This window comes from Uranotaenia lowii, chromosome 3 (assembly GCF_029784155.1).
Source record: "Uranotaenia lowii strain MFRU-FL chromosome 3, ASM2978415v1, whole genome shotgun sequence".
In the NCBI taxonomy this organism is placed as follows: domain Eukaryota; kingdom Metazoa; phylum Arthropoda; class Insecta; order Diptera; family Culicidae; genus Uranotaenia; species Uranotaenia lowii.
This window is the reverse complement of record NC_073693.1, coordinates 268,315,616-268,338,217: the sequence shown is the minus strand read 5'-3', so window position 1 is coordinate 268,338,217 and position 22,602 is coordinate 268,315,616. Positions and strand designations below refer to the sequence as shown.

The window sequence follows — 22,602 nt, the reverse complement described above, 5'->3', positions numbered from 1 at the left end:
CTTAAAGATCGCGGCACATAGCACAAAATCAATATTGTTTCCAATGTTTCAACAATAAATTAAAATTCAAAGCCATTTCAATGGCAAGGAGGCAACAAAGTGCAAGATGACACAACTAATTAAAGTATTTTGGCTATTGACAACCATGGTAAAATGTACCACAGTATTGCCACGATAACCAAAATTTTATATTCGAATGCACAAAACGTTCCACATGGTAAAATTAAACCGCTTTTTATGTAGGTTTACCACATTTACTTTTGGCCCACGTGGTAGCATTAACCAAAAGATCGTCAGAATAACCAAAACTATATATTTATCAACAAATTTCGCGCATGGTAAAATAAAACCTCGTTTTTCATTAAGGTTTACCATATTTTTTCTGCCCCGCGTGGTAAAATTAACCAAAAAGTCGTCAAAATAACTAAAACTTTATTTATATCGACTATATTAACGTATGGTAATTTTTTTTTTTTTTTTTTTTTTTTTGTGGCGTTTAAATAGCTCGGGGAGCTGACGCTGGAAATGAAAATTAGAATAGTTTGGAGAAGGAAATTTTAAAGTTTAGAGTGGCAGCGTAGAATAGAAAGCGATCGTGAGACGTTGGTTAGACCATCATGCACTTCATTATATCCATTCCGGCTGGATATGGATAGAATGCAGTTCAAGATAACAAACCAACCCCTCCTGATACCAGTTGAAAGAAGGACAAGGGTGGGTTCGAGACTGGCCTCTATTTACTCCCCAAGCATCTCACCTGTCGATAACTTATGGGATTCGAACCCAATAGTTTTTCTTGCCGATACCGGGAATCGAACCCAGTACGCCTGGGTTACCAGACTCGCACCAGCCTATCCACAAGACCACATCAGCGCTATTAACGTATGGTAAAATTAAACATTTTTATTCATTTTGGAATACCATGATTTTTCTTTCAGTGTAGTCATATTTTTTCAAAAATTCTACCACCGCACACAGGAGAAAACGATGTTAAAAGGTGATCAAAATTGTTTACGCCAAAACGGAGCGTTTTAGGCCCATAGTGTCTTCGGGGCATTTTACCTACATTCAAAGCACTTTAAAATGAGCTTTTGATAAAAATGATTAAATCACCTAGCAGTGAGATAGAAAAATTATTTTTTGTATTTTTCATTTTAGAGCACTTATGTCTTTGGCAAGTTTTTAGATTATAAAAAATGTAGCAATTTTGTTGAAGACCTCAACATCGTAGAAGCTAACTCAAAAAAGTTAGAAGGGTTCAAAATAAAAAAATATTTTTTTATCAAAATTTTCAGTATTTTAACGATATCTTTCCAGGCCGAGCTTATTCGAGCAAGATATGTTTGGAAGAGTTTTGAGTCACTTGAAATCTAACAGTTTTGTCGAACACACTTAATAATAATATTCAGACTGAAACGAGTTAGATTGGAAAAACTAAGAAAAAATAGCTGTTTTCGAACACCTGTATCTTTCTAGTTCGGTTGAGTTCGGTTCATTTTTTGGTTGCATTAGAATGAGGCAGGTTTCAACGTTGTAAAAACATAGAGTTTACAATGTTAAGTTGTTTATTTTGTAGCTTTATAAATGATTAAAGTTAGCTATTTTCAAGGAATCTAGAGGAAATTTGCATTTAAAATTAGCTGCAAATTCATCAAGTATATTGTATTGTAAGCGGAAAGGTAGATGATAAGGTTCGTCTATGGAGGCTTAAAAACGTCATACGCGTGCGAGAGAATGATTTGGCTAAAGTTTCACCAAAATGAAAACGGTTGCTAATTGTCAGTTTAAATAAACTTGGAATTTGTCCTCTAGATTCCTTTAAAATAGCTAACTTTAATCATTTATAAAGCTACAAAATAAACAACTTAACATTGTAAACTCTATGTTTTTACAACGTTGAAACCTGCCTTATTCTAATGCAACCAAAAAATGAACCGAACTCAATCGAACTAGAAAGATACAGGTGTTCGAAAACAGCTATTTTTTTCTTAGTTTTTCCAATCTAACTCGTTTCAGTCTGAATATTATTATTAAGTGTGTTCGACAAAACTGTTAGATTTCAAGTGACTCAAAACTCTTTCAAACATATCTTGCTCGAATAAGCTCGGCCTGGAAAGATATCGTTAAAATACTGAAAATTTTGATAAAAAAATATTTTTTTATTTTGAACCCTTCTAACTTTTTTGAGTTTGCTTTTACGATGTTGAGGTCTTCAACAAAATTGCTAAATTTATTATAATCTAAAAACTTGCCAAAGACATAAGTGCTCTAAAATGAAAAATACAAAAAATAATTTTTCTATCTCACTGCTAGGTGATTTAATCATTTTTATCATAAGCTCATTCTAAAGTTCTTTGAATGTAGGTAAAATGCACCGAAGACACTATGGGTCTAAAACGCTCCGTTTTGGCATAAACAATTTTGATCACCTTTTTACATCGTTTTCCCCTGTGTGCACCGCTCAAACAGTTTTTTTACTAGAAATCGAATGATTAGTAGGTTTTTCAGACCACTTTTTTTGTCTTCTGAAGGACGCACCTATGTCAAGGCTGACTTCGGGCAAATCCTAGGTCAAAAATTTTGCTTGACTATGGTTTGGGGGGAGGTTTCATTCAAATTAAAATTTGTTTTTGCCGACAAATTTGCACGAAAATTTATAATTTGGCAGACATTTGCAGCTTTAGTAAAAAAAAAGAAAGTTTTCGTTACAAATTAGACAGTGGCGTCGGAAGTATACTAACAAGAGAGTCTCCAAAAACGAATTTTGCCGTTCATTCGATCCCACGACCATTCGATAATGTTTTGGCCAGATTTGACAAGCTGTCATTACAGCAAAGTCGTTCAAAAATGGTATGCAGAGAAAGAGGTCCAGTTTGTTCAGAAAAACCTCAACCCACCTAACTGCCCCCAGTTCCGCCTTATTGAGAAATACTGGACAATCATGAAGAGGAGACTCAAGGCAAAGGAAAAGGGTGTCGAAGGTATTAATCAGATGAAGGCCTGATGGAGTAAGATAGGTGTACGCCGCCTAATAAGCCGTGTTACAGGAAAAGTTCGAAAATTCTTTTGAAACCGTAACGCATTTTTTTCTTAGAAGTATGAAGTAAATTTTTATAAAAAAGATCTTGAATTCAATAATAAATAACTGAAATACAGGCAATTATTTTTGTTCCAATTCTATATGAAGCAAGCTTAAGATAGGGTAACGGACTTATTTTGGACCACAAGACTTATTTTGGACCACCTTGTCTAACTCTCTTATAAAACAAATAATCATGAAATTTTTTAGCAAATATTGTTGAAGCCCAGGCACTTAATGTAATGCACTAATTTTTTTCATCAATAGTTGCTTTATAAGAGAGCTAGACAAGGTGATAAAATAGGTCCCCTGGTCCAAAATAAGTCCGTTACCCTATACCTAATAAGCTCTCAATAAATGTCTCATAATCTTTAAGGAGACTTTTTGGTTATAACAATTACCCTGCGTTTTCATACAGAATAGAATTGTTGGAGGGGACACACTCACATGATTCCTCTTAAGTGCACAATAAATTCATTCAGTGAGTGGTTTAGGCTGCGTTCCTCACGACGATCACTTGATCTTGAACAGGTCAAAGATCTTGGTATATTACCTACTCGAGGCCATACTAACTTTGAAAGTAAGCTCATTGAGACGTCACCACTAAGCGGCAGCAAAATCTACAATTGCTAGCTTTAAGGCTCTAATTTGCTAATGACTACCTTATGCGTGCGCCAAAATAAGGTAGGTGCGTAACGGTGTTTTTTTTCTTTGGCGAGTAACCAAATGCTGCAAAAAGGGTACCGATTTACAATAATCAGAAGATTTCAAGTACTTTATCACAATAATATTTACATACTGTGTGTTCCTAATTGAATCATTCTGATCCAATTCCGAAACTGATCGCGTGAACTCATCACGTGACCGCCAGCCGGTCTAGGAGCCACATCGCGATGTGAAGGTCTCACCAGGTGACGTTCGAATCCCATCGGGCAAACCTAGGGCCTACAACCTGTTATGCAATATCTCTGATCGAGGGAGTCACAGTGGGTAGACAGGTGAAGTAGTAACTCACTTATTGTTGATCCACAGGCAGTCCAACCAGGCTCAGCCAATCGACTGACCTAGTTTGTTAAGTCATTTTTTTGGCGCGCATGGCTGGGTTTAAGATATCGATCGCTTAATTCTATGACGGGTTATCTTGATTTGAAACGTTTTAAACTCAACTCAATAATAATTAATTAATCGTTATTGAATTGTCAAGAGCGTACAAAGTAGAAGAGCATCATTTATTTTTAAATTCGGTGATACCTAGTTATGGAATACAAGTAATATCAGGCTCTTATGTCGCTCAACAGTTGAGGGGGTGATTCAACTCGCTGTTTATGTCATTAACAATCTACTGTAAGCTGCTGATCATTGGGATTGGTCACATTTCCAATCTTCATGGTCATCCGTACGAATATTTATTATGTTTATTATAACATTTCCAATCTTAAAATTTGTATTGAGACTAATTTTAGTTTCAATTTATAAGCTTTAGATTCTATGTATGAAATCTAGAATATTTTGGCGTTGAACCAGGCTGAAACAGCGATGTTCTACGGTAATTTGCCACACTAAGCTATAGGCTGACGACGCGGCGTCTGGCGTTGGCCTTGCCTGGATCCTTTCAAAAAGCCGGTTTCTCGCATGACGGAAGACGGAATCAACGTGAGAAAATCACTATTATTTTTAAATCTTAAAAAACAACAAAGGTTTCGATGTTTACTTATTGTGTTCTAATTTGAAGTTTTCAAAAAGTAATCAAATTTATTCCTGAATTTCGGTTAATTTTGTGTGTTCTTTTGATAAGTGTGAATATTTATTAGTCATTAACTTGAACGATTTTTTTCAACAAAAATGATGCGTTATCAGTCCAGTCCTGTTTTGCAACAATAAGCTGCAACCTACTATCTTGCCGAAGTTACCGGCGTATCGTTGCATAGCTCAATCGAGTTTGTATTTTTTTTTTTTTCATTCCATTCAACCTCTAAATGACATTTAACTGCTGCAGCGAAGGAGCGGTCACAACGTTGTTCAACTTTCGAGTTGTGTTGCTACATGTAACTAGAACACGAGACCCACGACTCCACTTCCTTGCGGCGGCGTTTGAAGGCCTTGTTTGCTTGAATAAAATTGAATCGAATCGCGCAAAAATCTTACCTTTGACCAGCAGCATGATTTTGCGTGGCCGCTTCAATTTGTTCACCATATCCTGCAACGAGGTGGCTCCGATGATTTTCGTTCCCTTGGCTTCATTGGCGAGGAAATGTGTGACCTGGGGAAGGAAAATTAAAAAAAATCACTATTTAAAACTCATCAAACATGCTTCTTATCTAAGGTTAGAAATCGTACCATGTAATGGTCTGCCGATCTTGTGTCACGTCACTTCGGGTTGTTAAGAAAGTGAATGGAATCATTTCTTATCAATTGATCAACCAATACCTAAGTTAATGAATAAATTTCAATATTGTTTTGATTTAGAACTCACCTTGTCGACCGTTCGGTTGTAGGCGCACACAACGAAGCCCTTTGAGTCCATGTTGAGAATCAGATTTTGGCCCATCACGGCCAGGCCAATCAAGGCGATGTCAGCTTTCCTGTGGGATTTGAAAATGTTTTTGTGTAAATTCTGCTTCCTATAATTGTTTTAATAGAATCAATGCTGTTCAAGAATTATGCTCGGCCCAGATTCGATACCCACAGCTTCTAAGAGAAGCTCTAAGCACATGTCTACTTTCATCGATATTGGTTGGTTGATCTTGGGTCGATCTTTGAAAGATAAATCTTTTCAATTTTGGAATAGTTTCTTTAGCATAACAAAATGATTAAATCGATAAGATTATTATTGCTTTTTTTGTATTTCTTAAATGCAAATGATTCTGTAAGTGGAATTAAGGTATTTCGTATTTTTTAAAGGACCTTGCCCCTTGCCTTCGAATGGGAGCTTGGATATTCAAATAAAAGATTCAACGAATTTAATATTTTTCTTAAAATTAAAAACCCCAGCAACAATTTCAATTTTTATAGGCCTTGTACGCAAGTGATGGCGTTTTATGAAAAGTTTATAAAGAACTAGCTGATCCCGTACGAACTTCGTTTCGCTTTAAATCATTGGTACGTCAAAATGAGTTTAGAAAATGAATTCGAAACATTTTTTCGACAACTTTGGGGAAAAAATTCAACAGTGTTTAAAGTCGCTGCTATTACTATTACTTGAAATTCAAATTAAACGGTTGATTGGCTTTTTATTAAAATTTATGTGAAAGTGTTTTCTTCTCGATCGGTTGCAAAATCTAGACATTATGGCAGAAACATGTACCACAGATAAACAGACAGGACACTTAGAAGAAAAATCAAACGAATTTTCGCAAGAGATTACATTGCCATCTGGTGTCGGTATTGCCTACCAATCAGTTTTGCCAAAAAAAAAAATGATCGAGGTAGCCTAAGATATTGTGATGTTGAAAAAAGTGTAAACAAACAAATTAAGCATTTGTGTTAAAATGTTCTCCATTAGATTTTTTTGCGGATGAACGAGACATTCAATTTCAGGGATAAGGAAAAATGCATAATTGTGTATTCGCATTCCACAACTGCATTCAAGAAAATGTGCAAACTGAAAAGTGATCGTTACTTACATATGCATATTTATGTTTGTTCTGGCGAAAATCAGTGCTCTGGTTGAAACCGAAGCCTTCAAAAGGATATCAGGAATTTATGAACCACAACAGCACAGTAGAAGGAAAGGAAAACGGAGCTTCATTATATCTGAATCAGAGTATATGGATCCGGTTGAGTTACTGCCTCAATAGTTCGTTAGCGTATTTTTACCTATTAAAAACACAATTTTATTTTGCAGAGTCATATCATTGAAATTATCTACTTTATCGTCCTGAACAAAATAAATTCTTGAGTGCAATGAGTGATCAACAGATACCATTTGTTTTTATGATCGTTCTAGCCAATGCATAAACCAACTTAGAACTATCGATTATTCCTCCAGCCCAAACCGACGAAAGCTTGACAAATGGAACTGCTTCGGCTTTAATTGTGAATGAATATTATTAAAAAAACCATTATTATTATAGAAGAAGATGATCAACATAATTGTTGAAAACATCATATGTAGCCTGAAATTTGAGGTATTTTGAAGTAAAATTTTCTGTATAATTATATAAAAAATAGGACTCATTTTAAAGGGATTTGAATCTGTCAATTACTCAAATTTTCATCAGAATTGAAAATTTTGAGTTTTACGCTACTAATGCCTCTAAAATTGATTTAGATGATTAACTTAATTTTAAATATTGTTCATATTTGAATAAACTTCAGCTCAACCTCGATAAATTCTTTTCCGCAAACATTTCATAGTGATCTTTTTAATTCATTGACATGATTTTGTATGAATTTTTTTTTTTTAAATTATGTAGTTTTTGCTTTATTGTTTGTAGTTTTCGCAAACATGACGGGAGGGAAAGAAGAAAGATTGTGTCGGGTCCCGGCCTTTTGCCTCCTAATTGATCCACCTTGGTCGGATTTGAACCGTTCCGTATGACGGGGCCAGCCACAGTCTCTGGATGCGTGTATCCGCGGTCCAGGTAACCGTTCTCGACATATTCCAATCTTCGTCTTTGGTGACGCTACAGCTCCGGAACAGGTGTCGAGAGCCGGTTCTTAATTTATGATTCATTAACTCGCACAACTCTCGGGGAAATAATGCCTAAAAATCAAATACACTGGCTGTCAGAAGCTCGGTCCTGCACAAAGACAAAGAGTTTACATACCAATCGAATGAGCCATTGACTGATGTACTGGTCCAATCATTTCTGCTGTTCCTTGCGGTTAATTTTCAACGTTGTGACTTAAATTTTGATATCTTCCAAAGCGGGAATAAAATCTTCGCTGGTTGAAAACAAACGTAAACAAACATTCTATGAGCACCTTGGTAATGATTATATTATTACCATTATTACACAGCTACTATGATGAAAAATTTTGATTTACCTCTTAGTGATTCTAGTGCACTCTGGTGTCGACATTGCCTAGCTTCGGAACAGATTTGCGAAAAACGAAATCCGAGTGTCCCGTCTGTTTGTCTGTGCATGTACTATTTGTTTGTGTGCACGACTCTTTTGCTTGACCTTCACACTTAAATTGGTATCAATAAACTGCCTCCAACAAAATTATTGCACAAAACACTGAACTTTCAATGAAATCCTCTTTTTCTGTCCCATGGCCCGAAATTCGATAATTGAAACCAATTTTACGTTCCTCAAAACTCCCTTGTGCCATTTTTTCTTTTGAAATTATATGTAAAATAACGTCAGGAGCTTGAAAACAGTGATCAGTGAATATAGACGCCCCTTTCGCCGACCCTTGACACGGAACATGCTACCTGGAGTCAATTGCTCATAGTTTATAACCCTCATCTGAACATTTTCATCTCAATTCGATGCATGATCACGACAATATCGCGAAAACAGTGAGCAACTAACAAGGATGGCCATTTTTTAACCACGATTCAAAACTTGACACCTGAAATCAATTATCTTTTTTGTTAAACTCCCATGTGCCAATTTTCATTACAATTCTATGCTTAATCAAGAGAGTATCGTAAAAACAGTGAACAGATAATAACCCCTTTTGCCGACCCCTGAATCAAGATTTGAAACCTGAAAGCAAAAGAGCGTCCCTGAAAACTCCCATGCGGAAATTTTCATCTCAATCCAATGTAGAATAACGTCAAAATCGCGAAAACATTAAAGTTGGGTATGGACGACTCCTTCAGCCGACTTCTGATCCGCAATTCGAAACTTGAAATCGATTGATCGTCTTTCAAAACACTCATGTGCAAATTTTCATCACAATCCAATGTAAAATAAAGCCAATATCGCAAAAACATTAATCAGTGGATATGGACGACCCCTTTTGCCGACATCAACCCCTAAATTTGATAATTGTAATCGATTGCTCGTCTCTCAAAACACTGATGTGCAAATTTTCATCACAATCCGATGTATAATAACGCCAATATCGCAAAAACATTAATCAGTGAATATGGACGACCCCTTTGGCCAACCCCTGACCTTGATAACTGTAATCAACTGCTCGTCTCTCAAAACACTGATGTGCAAATTTTCATCACAATCCGATGTATAATAACGCCAATATCGCAAAAACATAAATCAGTGGATATGGACGACCCCTTTGGCCGACCCCTGACCCTAAATTTGATAACTGTAATCGATTGCCCGTCTCTCAAAACACCCATGTGCAAATTTTCATCACAATCCGACGGAAAATTACGTCATTAACGCGAAAACAATGTTTGTCTTGTATGGACGACCCCCTTCGGAAGGGGTCATCCAAAAATCTATAACATTTTTCATCATTCCTGGTCCTAATGAGCATCCATGCCAAATTTCAGATCTCTAGCTCTTAAGACGGCTGAGTCTATAGAGGACAAACAAACAAACAAACAAACATACAGATAATTGCTTTTTATATATATAGACTAGCTGATCCCATACGAACTCCGTTTCGCTTTCAACTTGGAATATGTTATGAACAGTTTGTATGAAAATCAATTGCCAAGCATTTTCCAGATTCACTGTTAAGTAATAATTGCAAAAATATTGGACGATCACTTCGTCTGTCGTCTGCTACTAAATATGAAATCAGGAATCAAAAACCATGTGTATACATTTCGACTAAATCATTGCATAACAACGCAATTATTGCCAAAAAGCTAAACCTCTTTCGTGGGCTCTTATATAAACTTTGATATCTGAAATCGATTGCCCTTACCTCAAAACTCCCGTGTGCAAATTTTCAAAGCAATCCTTCCTAATAACTTCAATATTGCTAAAAATAGTAAAAAATTAATTTATATGGACAACCCCTTTCGTCGATTCCTGGCAAAATATTTGACATCGGAGATCGATTGTCCGTCTCTGACAACTACCGTGTGGAAATTTTCATCCCAATCCGATGTATAATAACGTCGATATGGCAAAAATATTGAAAGTTTTATATGGACGACCCCCTTTGCCTGCCCCTTAAACTGAATTGAATACCTTAAATCCATTGCTCATCTCTCAAAACCCTCGTGCACCAATTTTCGTCTGAATCCGATGTATAATAACGACAATATTGCACCAACAGTGAACAGTTAACATGGACGACCCCTTTGGCCGACCCCTGATTTTAGTTTTGATAAGTGAAATCAGTTATTTGTCGATAATAACACCTATGTACAAATTTTCATCCCAATCCGATGGATAAAAACGTCAATATCACTAAGATACTAAAAATTTAATATGGACGACCCCTTTTGCCGGCCCCTTACACTAAATTTGATACCTCAAATCGATTGCACGTCACTCAAAACTATCGTGTACCAATTTTCATCTGAATACGATGTATAATAACGTCAATATCGCAAAAACAGCGAACAGTTAATATGGACGACCCTTTTGGCTGACCCCTTACACAAAATTTAACACCTGAAATCGATTGCTCGTCTATCAAAACACTAATGTGCAAATTTTCAACACGATCTGACGAAAATTAACGTCAATATCGCGAAAACAATATTTGTCTTCTATGGACGACCCCCTTCAGAAGGGGTCATCCAAAAATCTAAAAACATTTTTCATCCTTCCTGGTCCTAATGAGCATGCATGCCAAATTTCAGCTCTCTAGCCCTTAAGACGGCTGAGTCTATAGAGGACAAACAAACAAACAAACAAACAAACAAACATACAGAAATTGCTTTTTATATATATACACTCAGAAAAATACTATTATGTATGCCATAAGATTCTCTTATGAAGTGGCGCCATAAGAAAAATTAATGAAATTCATAAGATTGTCTTATGACGCGAATGAATTCTGAAGATGAACGCCTACTTCAATGAGAGGTTGTTGCTTTTCATAAGAGATTCTTATGGAAACAGTAAATCACTTTCTAATAAGAAAAATTCTCGATATTTCATGCTGAAAACATTCGCTTTATTGTTTGCCAAATTTGTTCAAAATTAAATCCTTCATGGTCACCATCAGCAGCGCATAACAGACGGCTCCATCAAAGTTTTTTTTTTTGGCCGCATCTTACTCTTCGACCTTTCTTTTTTGCCGATCAGCTTGCTGAAAAGTAAACAAATTCAACGTTCACACCAAATATATTCAACGTTCACACCAAAAACATCAAATCGAACTTACCATTCCGGAGATAACAATAACATTTAACATTGAAGGAAAGCTATAATAACTATGGACTGGCGATTGCTTCGTACTGTTAGATGATGAAAATAAAACTGATGCTATGAATGAATGTGTTCATCATTTTTTCACAATGCCGTTTCTTCTATTTTTCATAAGAACATCGTATGAAAATTGAAAGAATTTCATAAGACTCTTATGAAAAATTAGTTTGGACGCAAAAAAGTGGTTCATAAGATGTATCTTATGAAATTTATAATAAGATTTCCTCTGAGTGTAGACTAGCTGATCCCATACCAACCCCCTGGCAACTTGACGTTTCCCATACAAATCGCGTGTGCCAGTTTTTTCTGGTTCTCTGGTTCTGTCAAATCGAAAATCAAGCGACTTAATATGTCGAAAGGACGCATATTGAAATATATTCTCTTTCAATTGATTCAACAAATGAAAAAATGATTCGAATTTGAAAATGTTTAGCTCAGTTATGTAAAAACGATCTGTTTTCAAAAGTTAAGTCGATGCAAACGACTCACAGACGTAAATCTTTGTGTCATTTATTAGGTCTAAAACTTCTGGACTGATCAAAATAATCCACTGATAATCGGCAGTTTTTCGGAACAAGTATCCCTTCCACCGAAACTATTGTGGACAATCGTACACAATAAATGTAAAACAAAACATTACCACAACAATCATCAAGTGATTTTCATAAACTGTGATACATATGAAAATTTTAGAATAGCAAAACTTTCACATTATAGCAGAACATTTCTTGTTTTATGGAAAAACTGTTACTATACAATAAATGAATAGGTAGATTATTGAATGTGTATAATAATTTCGGTTGAATCTTTTCTTCATTCATTCGAAAGTTATGAATTTGCCTGATTCGCACCACATTTGATGATGGGCCCTTTCCATACGCATGGCTCGAAAAGTACGTAAACAAGCGGTACACATGCGACATCTGCGATTTTGAATCAGGCACACGAAACTCGCCAGAACTGTCAAGTTGCCAGGGGGTTGTCCCATACGAACTCCGTTTCGCTTTAAACTTGGAATATGTCATGAACAGTTCTTATGAAAGTCAATTGCAAGCATTTTCCAGATGCACTTCTGAAGTCATTGTTAAGTAATAATTGCAAAAATATTGAACGATCACTTTTTCTTTCGTCTGCTACTAAATTTGAAATCAGGAATCAATTGACCGTGCCAAAAAACCCCGTGTATAATTTGCCCTTCCCTCAAAACTTTCGTATGCAAATTTTCAAAGTAATCCATTGCATAATAACGTCAATATTGCTAAAAACAGTGAAAAAATAATTTATATGGACGACCCCTTTCGTCGACCCCTGGCAAAACATTTGACATCTGAAATCGATTGCTCGTCCCTGAAAACAACCGTGTGCAAATTTTCATCTCAATCCGATGTATAGTCACGAAGATATTGCAAAAATATTGAAAGGACAATATGGACGACCCCCTTTGCCGGCCCCTTACACTGAATTAAATACCTGAAATCCATTGCTCCATCCTCAAAACTCTCGTGTACCAATTTTCGTATTAATCCGATGTATAATAACGATAATATCACATGAACAGTGAATAGTTCATATGGACGACCCCTTTGGCCGACCCCTGATTTTAGTTTGGATTAATTAAATCACTTGTTTGTCCCTGATAACTTCTATGTGCAAATTCTCATCCCAATCCGATGTATAAATACGTCAATATCACTAAGATACTGAAAATTTTATATGGACGACCCCTTTTGCCGGCCCCTTACACTGAATTTGATACCTGAAATCGATTGCACGCCAATCAAAACTATCGTGTATCAATTTTCATCTGAATACGATGTATAATAACGTCAATATAGCAAAAACAGCGAAAAGTTTATATGGACGACCCCTTTGGCCGACCCCTTACACAAAATTTCACACCTGAAATCGATTGCTCGTCTTTCAAAACACTCATATGCAAATTTTCAACACGATCCGACGAAAAGTAACGTCAATATTGCGAAAACAATATTTGTCTTGTATGGACGACCCCCTTCCGAAGGGGTCATCCGAAAATCTAAAAACATTTTTCATCCTTCCTGGTCCTAATGAGAATCCATGCCAAATTTCAGCTCTCTGGCTCTTAAGACGGCTGAGTCTATAGAGGACAAACAAACAAACAAACAAACAAACAAACAAACAAACAAACAAACATACAGAAATTGCTTTTTATATATATAGATAAATCTAGTGCAAAGTTGAATTTAAGTGCAAGAAAATCTGTGAAATAGCAAATTGACTAAAACTTCAAAAACAACTGCCTTTGAAAATTCCTGGAAAATTCTGTGTTTCGTATTTTGAAAATATAAAAAAACAAAAATGTGCCAAATAACGTCAACTTTCCTCTTTTCTAAGTGAATTTTTTCGGAGCATTCCGTAGTTGATCTACGGTCTTTTTTGGATTTTGTTTTTTTTTTCTTAGATTTTGAATAACGGAAAACTGAATTGTTGTAGGTGAATAATGTCTGAAGACATATTTGGCACATTCCACGCGCTTGTACCGCTCACAAGTGATTTATATACGTAAGCGTATCAAAAAATCTAAAAATTTTCAATAATTTTGATAATTCAAATTACACAAAACCAACGAAAAAAGAGATTTTTTTTTTGGAAAAAGTTTAAATGTCAACAACTTTTACAGAATCATTCTTTAAAATATATGGAATGATTTTTTTTCTTAATTTTTTTTAATACGTTTTGAAGCCAACAAACACTGCTTCATCATGTGGAAAAGTTTTTTTTATATTCAATGGGGTTGTTTTAAAAAGCGGACAATAACAAACGCAAATGAGTGAATTCACGTCACAAAAAAAGGAAACTTTTTAATTTTACGAGAAAATTTTAACACTGTAAAACAATAAAAAAATAAGATCTTCTTTGAAAATGATGAGAGGATTCTGAAACACCAAATTTTAAAGAAATCGGTTGAATTCCAGCTGAGTTACAAGAGCGCGAATGAATGAATTCACGTCACAAAATTTTATTTTTTGTAAAATTTTATATGGGAAATATGCTCTGAAAGCTGTTTTGACCCTCCAGATGGTCGAATTTTTACAAATCGAACAAAATTCAGTTCATTTTTCAGTTTATTCGTTTTCAATTAAAAAAAAAATTGAAAAAAAATTTTTTTTTTAATTTGTGAATAAAGACTGTGAGAAACAGTAATTTTAACGTATGATTTCTCAATATGTTGCTATTCAAGTGCTAGTCAAAATAAGGAAAAAGTTAGGAAAATAACTGAAAATTCATGATTCTACAAGTTGGAATAACAAAATATCGCTTTAAAATAATTAATATTATGAATTATGTATAGTTTCCCCATCAGTAGCAAGGCCTAGCCTATGTCTGTATGGCTTGGCTTTCGAATTACTTCTCAGGCTTCCACGGTCGATGGTTCGTCGAGGGAAGGCATCCAACCTTCAGAGACCTACAATGGTTGGCAATCCACTCCGCTTGCAATAGTCCCTTCGGTTTCACCCCAGATGCATACCCTCTGAAATATATAATTACTTATACAAAACACATCTTACCTGTCGGCAACTTATGGGATTCAAACCCAAAAGTTTTTATTGCCGATACCGGGAATCGAACCAAGTACGCCTGGGTTACCAGACTCGCGCCGGCCTATCCACTGGACCACATCAGCGCTTTTAAAAGTGTACATAAAATTTGGAGGCTCTAAAAATTTTTTCAAAATATCTTGAAATTTCGTTAAGTGAATTCAGTACACTACCCTTTTTTTCAACTGAGTGAATTCACGTCATAACTTTCAAGAGGCATAACTTAGTTGGTTGTTGTTTAATCGAGAAGCTATGAACATCAAATTGTGGGAAATTATTTTCTCTACAAATTATTTGAAGACATCAATATCCTCATTCCACAGAGAGAACAGGAAATCGAAGTGGTATGTACTGAAGTAAAAAATGGTCAATTCTAGCGAGAATTCACGACACAAAAGTAATCGATCACAATACAAACAACTTAAACTTTTTAATGGCCAAATTGTATTCGTTTTGGAGGAAATTCAATGTGCGACCGTTTGCTTCTATTTTTTTTTCATTTTCAAGTAAATTGGTTGACTTCTGGAATTCCGAAAAGTCAATAAAAGCGATTTCACGTCACGGTGGAATGTGCCATTTGAGTTAAATTACGAGGTTTCCAAAACTATTAATTTTGAAAAAAATGGTTGAAAAACAAGAGAGATACAGCGGTTTTAAGCGAGGAGTGTCAAATTGACACTCAAGGTCTGATTAGGGAGTTTTTTTGCTGGGCTCTCAGAGTGCGTCCATTAAAAAAAGTAATGATGCAAAATGAAAGATTCCAAGAATTCATAGAGGGTCCCCGAAGAATTTTTTCTATTTTGATGCACCCGAATAAAGTTACAAGCCGCCAAACTTGGAATAGTGTTATATTGACACTCAAAAGCGGATTAGGGTTATGGTTCGATAAGCATATACATAGAATCAGTTTTCAGTTTTTACTTTCAGTTGTTCGGTTGAAAAATACCGAACATCCGGTAAAAAAATACCGAGCGCATGGTATTTAAAAACGATGAATAATATTATTATTATTATTAATTTAATTTAGGACATTTTACCAACTTTTGGCATTCGTGTCCGAAAAAGAATTATACAAACTATGTTCTTAAGTCTATTAAATTTTGTTCCACAAATCAACACTTTTTATGAATCGTAGAAGGGCTTTTTCTCTATCTGGTTCGTTTCTAAGAATATCACAAATGTCACCGGTAAGATAGTGATCTATCCTAGCTTGATCATAACCTCTACAATCAACAAGTATATGTTGGACTGTAATTTGCTCTCCACAATACTGGCAGACAGGTGGCGGATTCTTTTCGAATAAGAATGAGTGGGTCAAACGAGTATGACCTATTCTCATTCTACTTAGAATTCTCTGCTCGGTTGCGCATCTGCGATCCGTTGGTTTGGAAGTGCATGTTTTAATTCTCCTCAGGAAATTCGTCGAGCATCTCCAAGTATATTCCCATTTTTCTCGTATTTTCTCTTTAACTAATCGTTTCAGATCTTGAGCGGGAACAGCAACATTCGTGGAAGATTCATTACAACCGGATTTGGCTAATCTATCAGCTCTATCATTGCCCGGGATGCCTGCATGGCCGGGTATCCAGGCTACGGTTATGTTATCATTGGCCATCATTGCACGGGTCTGTTGAATCCATGGGTGTGTGGAGGTCCCTAGTTGCAATGCATCAATGCAACTAGCAGAGTCAGTGAGAATAATTGTGTTTTCATATGGGTTCGCTTTCGATACTGCATGTTTCAAAGCAAATGCCTCAGCCGAAAAAATGCTGCACATAGCTGGAAGGCCGAAACATTCCTCAACGTCATTTCTTAAAATTCCTGCTCCTACTTTGTGATCTCCCTTTGATCCATCAGTATACATTTTAATATGGGAATTGTATTTTAAAATAAAGTTGGAAAAAACTGGACGAACAATCGAGCTAGCAGTACCAGCTTTAATGTTTTTTCGAATATGTTGATCGATGTTTATGTTGGGGGAATACCATTTTTGCATAAAGCGGTACTCTACTTTAATGAATAATATGGTTGTTACAGTTTGTTCGGAAAATATTGTGATATTTCCGTAAAAACCATCAAGCACCGGTTACTTTAGTAGATTGTTCAGTGATACTTTCTTGTTGCATAGGCAATTGCTACTTTGCATAATTACAGTCACTCAGTCATAACATGAATTACTGAACTGATTAACGTAATCCGCATGTAAATTCGTCGAAAAAACTACCTTTTTTCAGGTATCCCGTTTACTGCATACTTCCTGGAAAACGCGCTTAAAGTTGGAAGTTGGAAGTTTTATTTCTGCATTTTTTAAAAATATTTTCCAAATATTGTTAACACATGGAAAATCATTTGGCATCATATTGTTATATTTTATTTACAAAAAAAAATGTAATGGAATCTTACTCGAAAAATAAAAATGTTAGAAATCTGAAAAAATACATATGTTTTAAATCGTAAATATGAATTCAATTTTCAATTTTGGGGAGAATCTGAAGACCCCCGGCGCAACTGATCAGATAATAAAAAAAATCCCGATGACTTAAATTTTCTATAGTTTATTATTAGACTGTATTCGAAAAAAAATTAAACACAACACTTTCAGTAACTCTAAAAAGCTAACTTTGTGGACTTGCTTCAATGATTTTTGAGACATAGAATGTCCTATTTATTACGTTGTTTCTCAGCTTTGATTTTTTCGCGGTCCTTAATGTGTTAAGATAAAAAAAACAGTGAGTTCTCAATTGTCTAAGTATAAGAATAGGCGTACGCCAAGGATGCAATCTAGGACCTGTTCTTTTCCTTATTTATCTTAACAACCTACCAAAAGTAAAGAGTAAGTTACGGCATCCTGAAGATTTTTGCAGAGGATACTGTACTTGAGTAAGATTGCAACACGATTGGACTTGAAACAAAAAAGTTATTGCGGTTCAAAAATTGTATTTTGACCGCTAATTGTCGCTTAAAATGCACTGCCTAAAATGTACTGAGATGACAATTTGCGGCCTAAATATAATCTTTGAACCGCAATAACATTTTTGTTTCATTTCCAATCGAGTAGCAATTTTGAGGTGAAATATTTGTCTCAACTTAGACTTTCAGAAAGTTATACATAAAATTACACGGCCAGTGAAGAAAAAAGTTATTATTGAAAAACCAGTATTTTTTGCTTGTCCCGAGCAAAATACCTTAAAATCCCATTTACGTTTGAGGCTCAAGGGGACAGGGGTATAGATTCCCATGGTCAGATCTGGCTGAAATTTGGCATGTGACCTTCTGGTAAGCCAATGATCATTTTTAGCTTGGAGCAAGTGAGATTTATCATGTTTAACTATTCCTATACTAAGATTGGTATACTGAGGTTCGTTAAATTACTCAAAAATGCAAACATTACTGTTATAGTAAGCTAACCATTAAAAACCCCATACCCCCCCCCCACCCCCCCCCCCCCCCCCATGAGGATCCAAAAAAAGCCAGCGAGGTATTATACTCTACACTCAAAATTTGAAATTCAGAACCAAATTATGATAATAGAGTAAGGTTAATCAAGTCAAGAGTAACAATCTAGACTAAAAAACAATGAAACAAAACTTCAAAAACCCATCCCAAGTTCAAAATTGAGGTCTGAATATTAAAATTTGCATTAAATCAAACCCATTTCGGAGGTTCTGATTCCATAATCCTCATAACCAAAATTGTATTCCTATTTCCGTATTTCGGATTCCGTATCCAGTTCAGGATTCTTGATTTCCAGTTTGAAAAATCATAAGAAATTAGAAATGAAAGCTGCTTTGGAATCCTGGTTTATATTTGGTTTTGCATTTTGTATCAAATTTGAATCATATTTTTCGAGATCATATGCATTTCCAATATTTTGTTAATAGTTTCCCGAATATAAAAAAAAGAAAAATTTTGTTTTATATTCAAATTCGAAGTTCTCAATCTTTGTTCTTGCACAAAATTCAAGCCTCGAAATGGCAATCCAAAATTTAAAACTCATATTCAGATAATTTGAAATTCATATTTTAATTCAGATTCACTATACAGATTAAAATTACATTATCGTCATAGTGAATTTAGATTAAACCTGAACTACAGAATTTCATATGAGGGATCTGAAATTTGGCTCAAGAAATTCTGATCTGCAATAAGTTTCGGAAATCGTATTTTTGTACATTTTCAGAAATCGTATGGAAATTCGGAAACGATTCAAAGCGCAATTTTTTAATTCAGGTTCATAAATAATTCAGATTCAGAATTCTGAATCAAAATTTAGAAAAAGTTTTAGCTTGTAAATATATTTTACAATAAACATAAACTAAAGATTGCTTGTTAATTCAATTTCCAGATTTCAAATTTTTAATCTAAATTAGTTTGTGAACACAATTTAACTGAAAATCACAAATAAAAAGAAGAATTTGACTTTTTTGGTTCATGCAAAAAACCCAAATTTTTTTTAATGAAAATCATCTACAGGATTTTCATTATGGAATTGATTCTTTATAAAAAATAATCTGCACAAAATTCTATAGTTTCTCGGTAAATTCTTTAACATTATTAACACATCAAGGACACCAAAATTTGGTATTGTATATTTCAGAAACGTATTATTTAAGTAACGGGAAGTGTTGTGTTGATTTTTTTACAATGAGGTTTCACTCATAATATTTGGATTATGCATTTTAATGAAGCATACTAGCGGCAAGCGAAAAAACGAGATATCTCGTATTTAGCCGCAATGTGTTACTATTGATTTTTTTAAAGCCAAAATTCAAACTTTACAATTAATTTGGTTAAATTTTGTATCAAGCAACAAATTTGATCCGAAAATCTGATAATTTTTGTCTCTTACTTTTTTTTTCAAATTTGAATTATTTTCATAACAGGTTAAATCTTTGAATTTGGAAATAGTTTGGAGGATTTGGCTTGATTGATTTGAGTATAGAATTTTTTTTTTAGAAGAAGTAGACATTTTAAATAGAGGATTTTAACCATACAGGGTAATTTTTTAAATGGAAGGCTCTCCTATAAAAAGCTTATTTTATCCTCAAATAAACTATTTTTGATCTACCAGACTCTTAAACAAATTCAAAGATTTTAAATTTTGTAAACAAGTGTAATCAATGATTTCCTAATCTTTAACTAGTTTACATAAATACGTCGTTTTCAGGTTTCAATATTGAAACTCAGTAAAATTAGGATCATTTGAAGTTTTTGAATAATAACATTAAATTTTTTTTAATCCAACTGGATGAGGTTTTAATTGAAGTTGCTTGTTTCGCTAAAATCTTTAAGAACAATTAAAAATGATGGAAAATTTCGTGTCCTCATTAAAAATTATCAAACAAACCTTAAAATTTTAATAAACATTTTAATTATTTCTAGTAATACTTTCTGTTTGCTGAACCAAGGAGTATAGTTTTTATATTTCATACACCCCGCCTAAATCTTTGAAATAAGCGATTTGTCACTCTGCGATAAATTGCCTTTTGCATTAGAACCTGTTTACTTTAAGGTAACCAATGGAGGGATTTCTAAGTTTTTCAGTCAAACAGTCAAAGTTTTTAACATTTACAAAGAAAAAAAGTTTTATCCATATACAGACCCCGTTCGTTTTTGGCAACATTCGATTTTGGCAACATTCGATTTTGGCAACATCCGATTTTGGCACATGTGCCAAAATCGAACGGTTTTTAGAAGCGACATTACCTTTAAGTTTTTTCTGTAACAGGACCGATATAATTTAGACAAACATCAACAATATGTTTTTATGTTCAGAAATGGTGATAGAATACAACAAAAAAATCAAAAGTTTTCAAAAAAAATTATAAAGTACTCAAAAATTACAAAAACTTGAAAAATTAAAAAAAAATCAAAAACAAAAAAAAAACCTAAAAATTACAAAGTCAAGTTGAATATGTTAAAGAACGACAAAAACAGCAAAAATGACAAAAAAAACAAAGATTATGAACAAAACAAAAATAGTGCAAAATGCATCAAAAACATGAGAGAAAAAAACTACTAAAATTCTAAAAATGGTGGAAATTGACTTAACTTAACGTTAATGATTATAAAAATAGTTATTTTGTAAAAATAAGAGAAAAAAGTTTCAGAAAAAAACCGCTCGATTTTGGCAACATTCGATTTTGGCAACACAAAATGTTCGGGCATGTTGCCAAAATCGAACGGGGTCTGTACATTGTTTTTTTTCTTCCAAGGCCTCAGCTCAACAGATCGACTAATTGTTCAAAAAAAACATCTGTATGGAACAAGTTCAAGGGTTTGAAAACTTCTTTCTTCACATAATCCATAAGATTATCTGTCATTAGAATTATACATACATGCAACAAAACCACGCGTTTTTTGCTTACCAAACACGACAGATTCATTGCACGGTACGCTGAATGCGTAAACATTGAAGTATGACGACATACAATTTTGACCTCATCACTGTTTTTTTTTTCGTCACGTTTACTGATAAACGTTTGCAGAAATCTTCGATCATCATCAGCAGCAAGATTAGCTAAGCAATCAGGAATTGGGTTTCCGAACCAACAACAGCTCAAATGACTTGAAATAATGCCTCTATCACATAGAAAAAAATACTGTATTGTAAAACGCTACGTCAGACCGCTCAAGTTCACTCGAAAGAGGCTTCGACGTTGTATAGTAAGTTGGTGCACCACAAAGTCACTCGAGGTGACTGGACAGAAATCGAACTGCGTCTACTAACTCAAAAGCTAACACGACACTCCAGTTACATAGATTATTTTGTGTACTTGAACATTTAAGTTTCCGGCTACAGCAAAGCAGCAACCTGGGCCCGAGGTCTTGAACTTGATTCCGGGAAGTCACACCACACAACGATATATACTTACGGTTCAGCCATTCTACTGAATAATCGAAGAAATTTGGCAAAAATGGTTGCGGCTTAGTAGGATCAACTTAGACAGCGAGTAACAATTACGAAAACACCGGTGCGCGAATCGGTGCGGAACCACTATTTTTTTTTCTTTAGGGGTGATGTTTGAAGGTGAAATCGATGGGCGAACGAACGCGGATTCCGAACCGAACAGAAGCAATCTCAAACGCAGACTAAGCTCCAGATGTCGTACGATACCAACGGAGAGCCTCGTGCGAAATTTTTGTTCGCTCTAGCTGGAGTCCTCGAACGATCGATCGTCCACCAAACACAGATAGCTTTATTTACACCGGTTAGTTTCTCAAGCAAGCGCGGTTGCATTGCAATTTCGCGTTTCCAGTTTGGTTCGCTATATGTGTTGATGGAAGCGCGATGGTTTGGAGGGGGTCGTCAAGAACTGTGACACTGGCTAGAAAAGAGATTTTTAATGGGTTGAATTATTTTGCGTAAATAGGCCTTAGTAGCCTTCAATAATTTATTGACAGATCTGTGCCTTGGTTTATGGAAGACACTGGTTGATACAGAAATAAATTATAGCTATCGTAAAACATGTCGTGCAACGCGAAATACGGAGAATATTTTTAATTTTGAATTGAAAAGGGCGTGAGTGTCGATACACTGAATATCAAAAGGGTAAAAATTTTCATCGCTAATACTATTAACTTAAAACTTAGTGCGAGGAAATGTAATGATAATACTAAATTAAATACTACATGGATCTCAATGGAAAACAGATTTCCTTTAAAGAGATCCACTATTTGATATTAATACTAG

At 34.8% G+C, this 22,602-nt stretch overlaps 1 protein-coding gene across 1 annotated transcript in view; it reads right to left on the bottom strand.

Moving 5' to 3' along the window:
- LOC129751171 (6-phosphogluconate dehydrogenase, decarboxylating-like) overlaps positions 1–22,019 on the bottom strand; it is a 30,558-nt gene extending 8,539 nt beyond the window's left edge. The window contains exons 1-3 of the mRNA XM_055746523.1: positions 21,785–22,019; positions 5,553–5,661; positions 5,225–5,339 (exon numbers count right to left, since the gene is read on the bottom strand). Of these exons, the coding sequence (XP_055602498.1) occupies positions 5,225–5,339; positions 5,553–5,661; positions 21,785–21,795 (235 nt within the window). The 5' untranslated portion in view covers positions 21,796–22,019. The remainder of the gene's footprint in view (positions 1–5,224; positions 5,340–5,552; positions 5,662–21,784) is intronic.
- Positions 22,020–22,602: the final 583 nt, after the last annotated feature.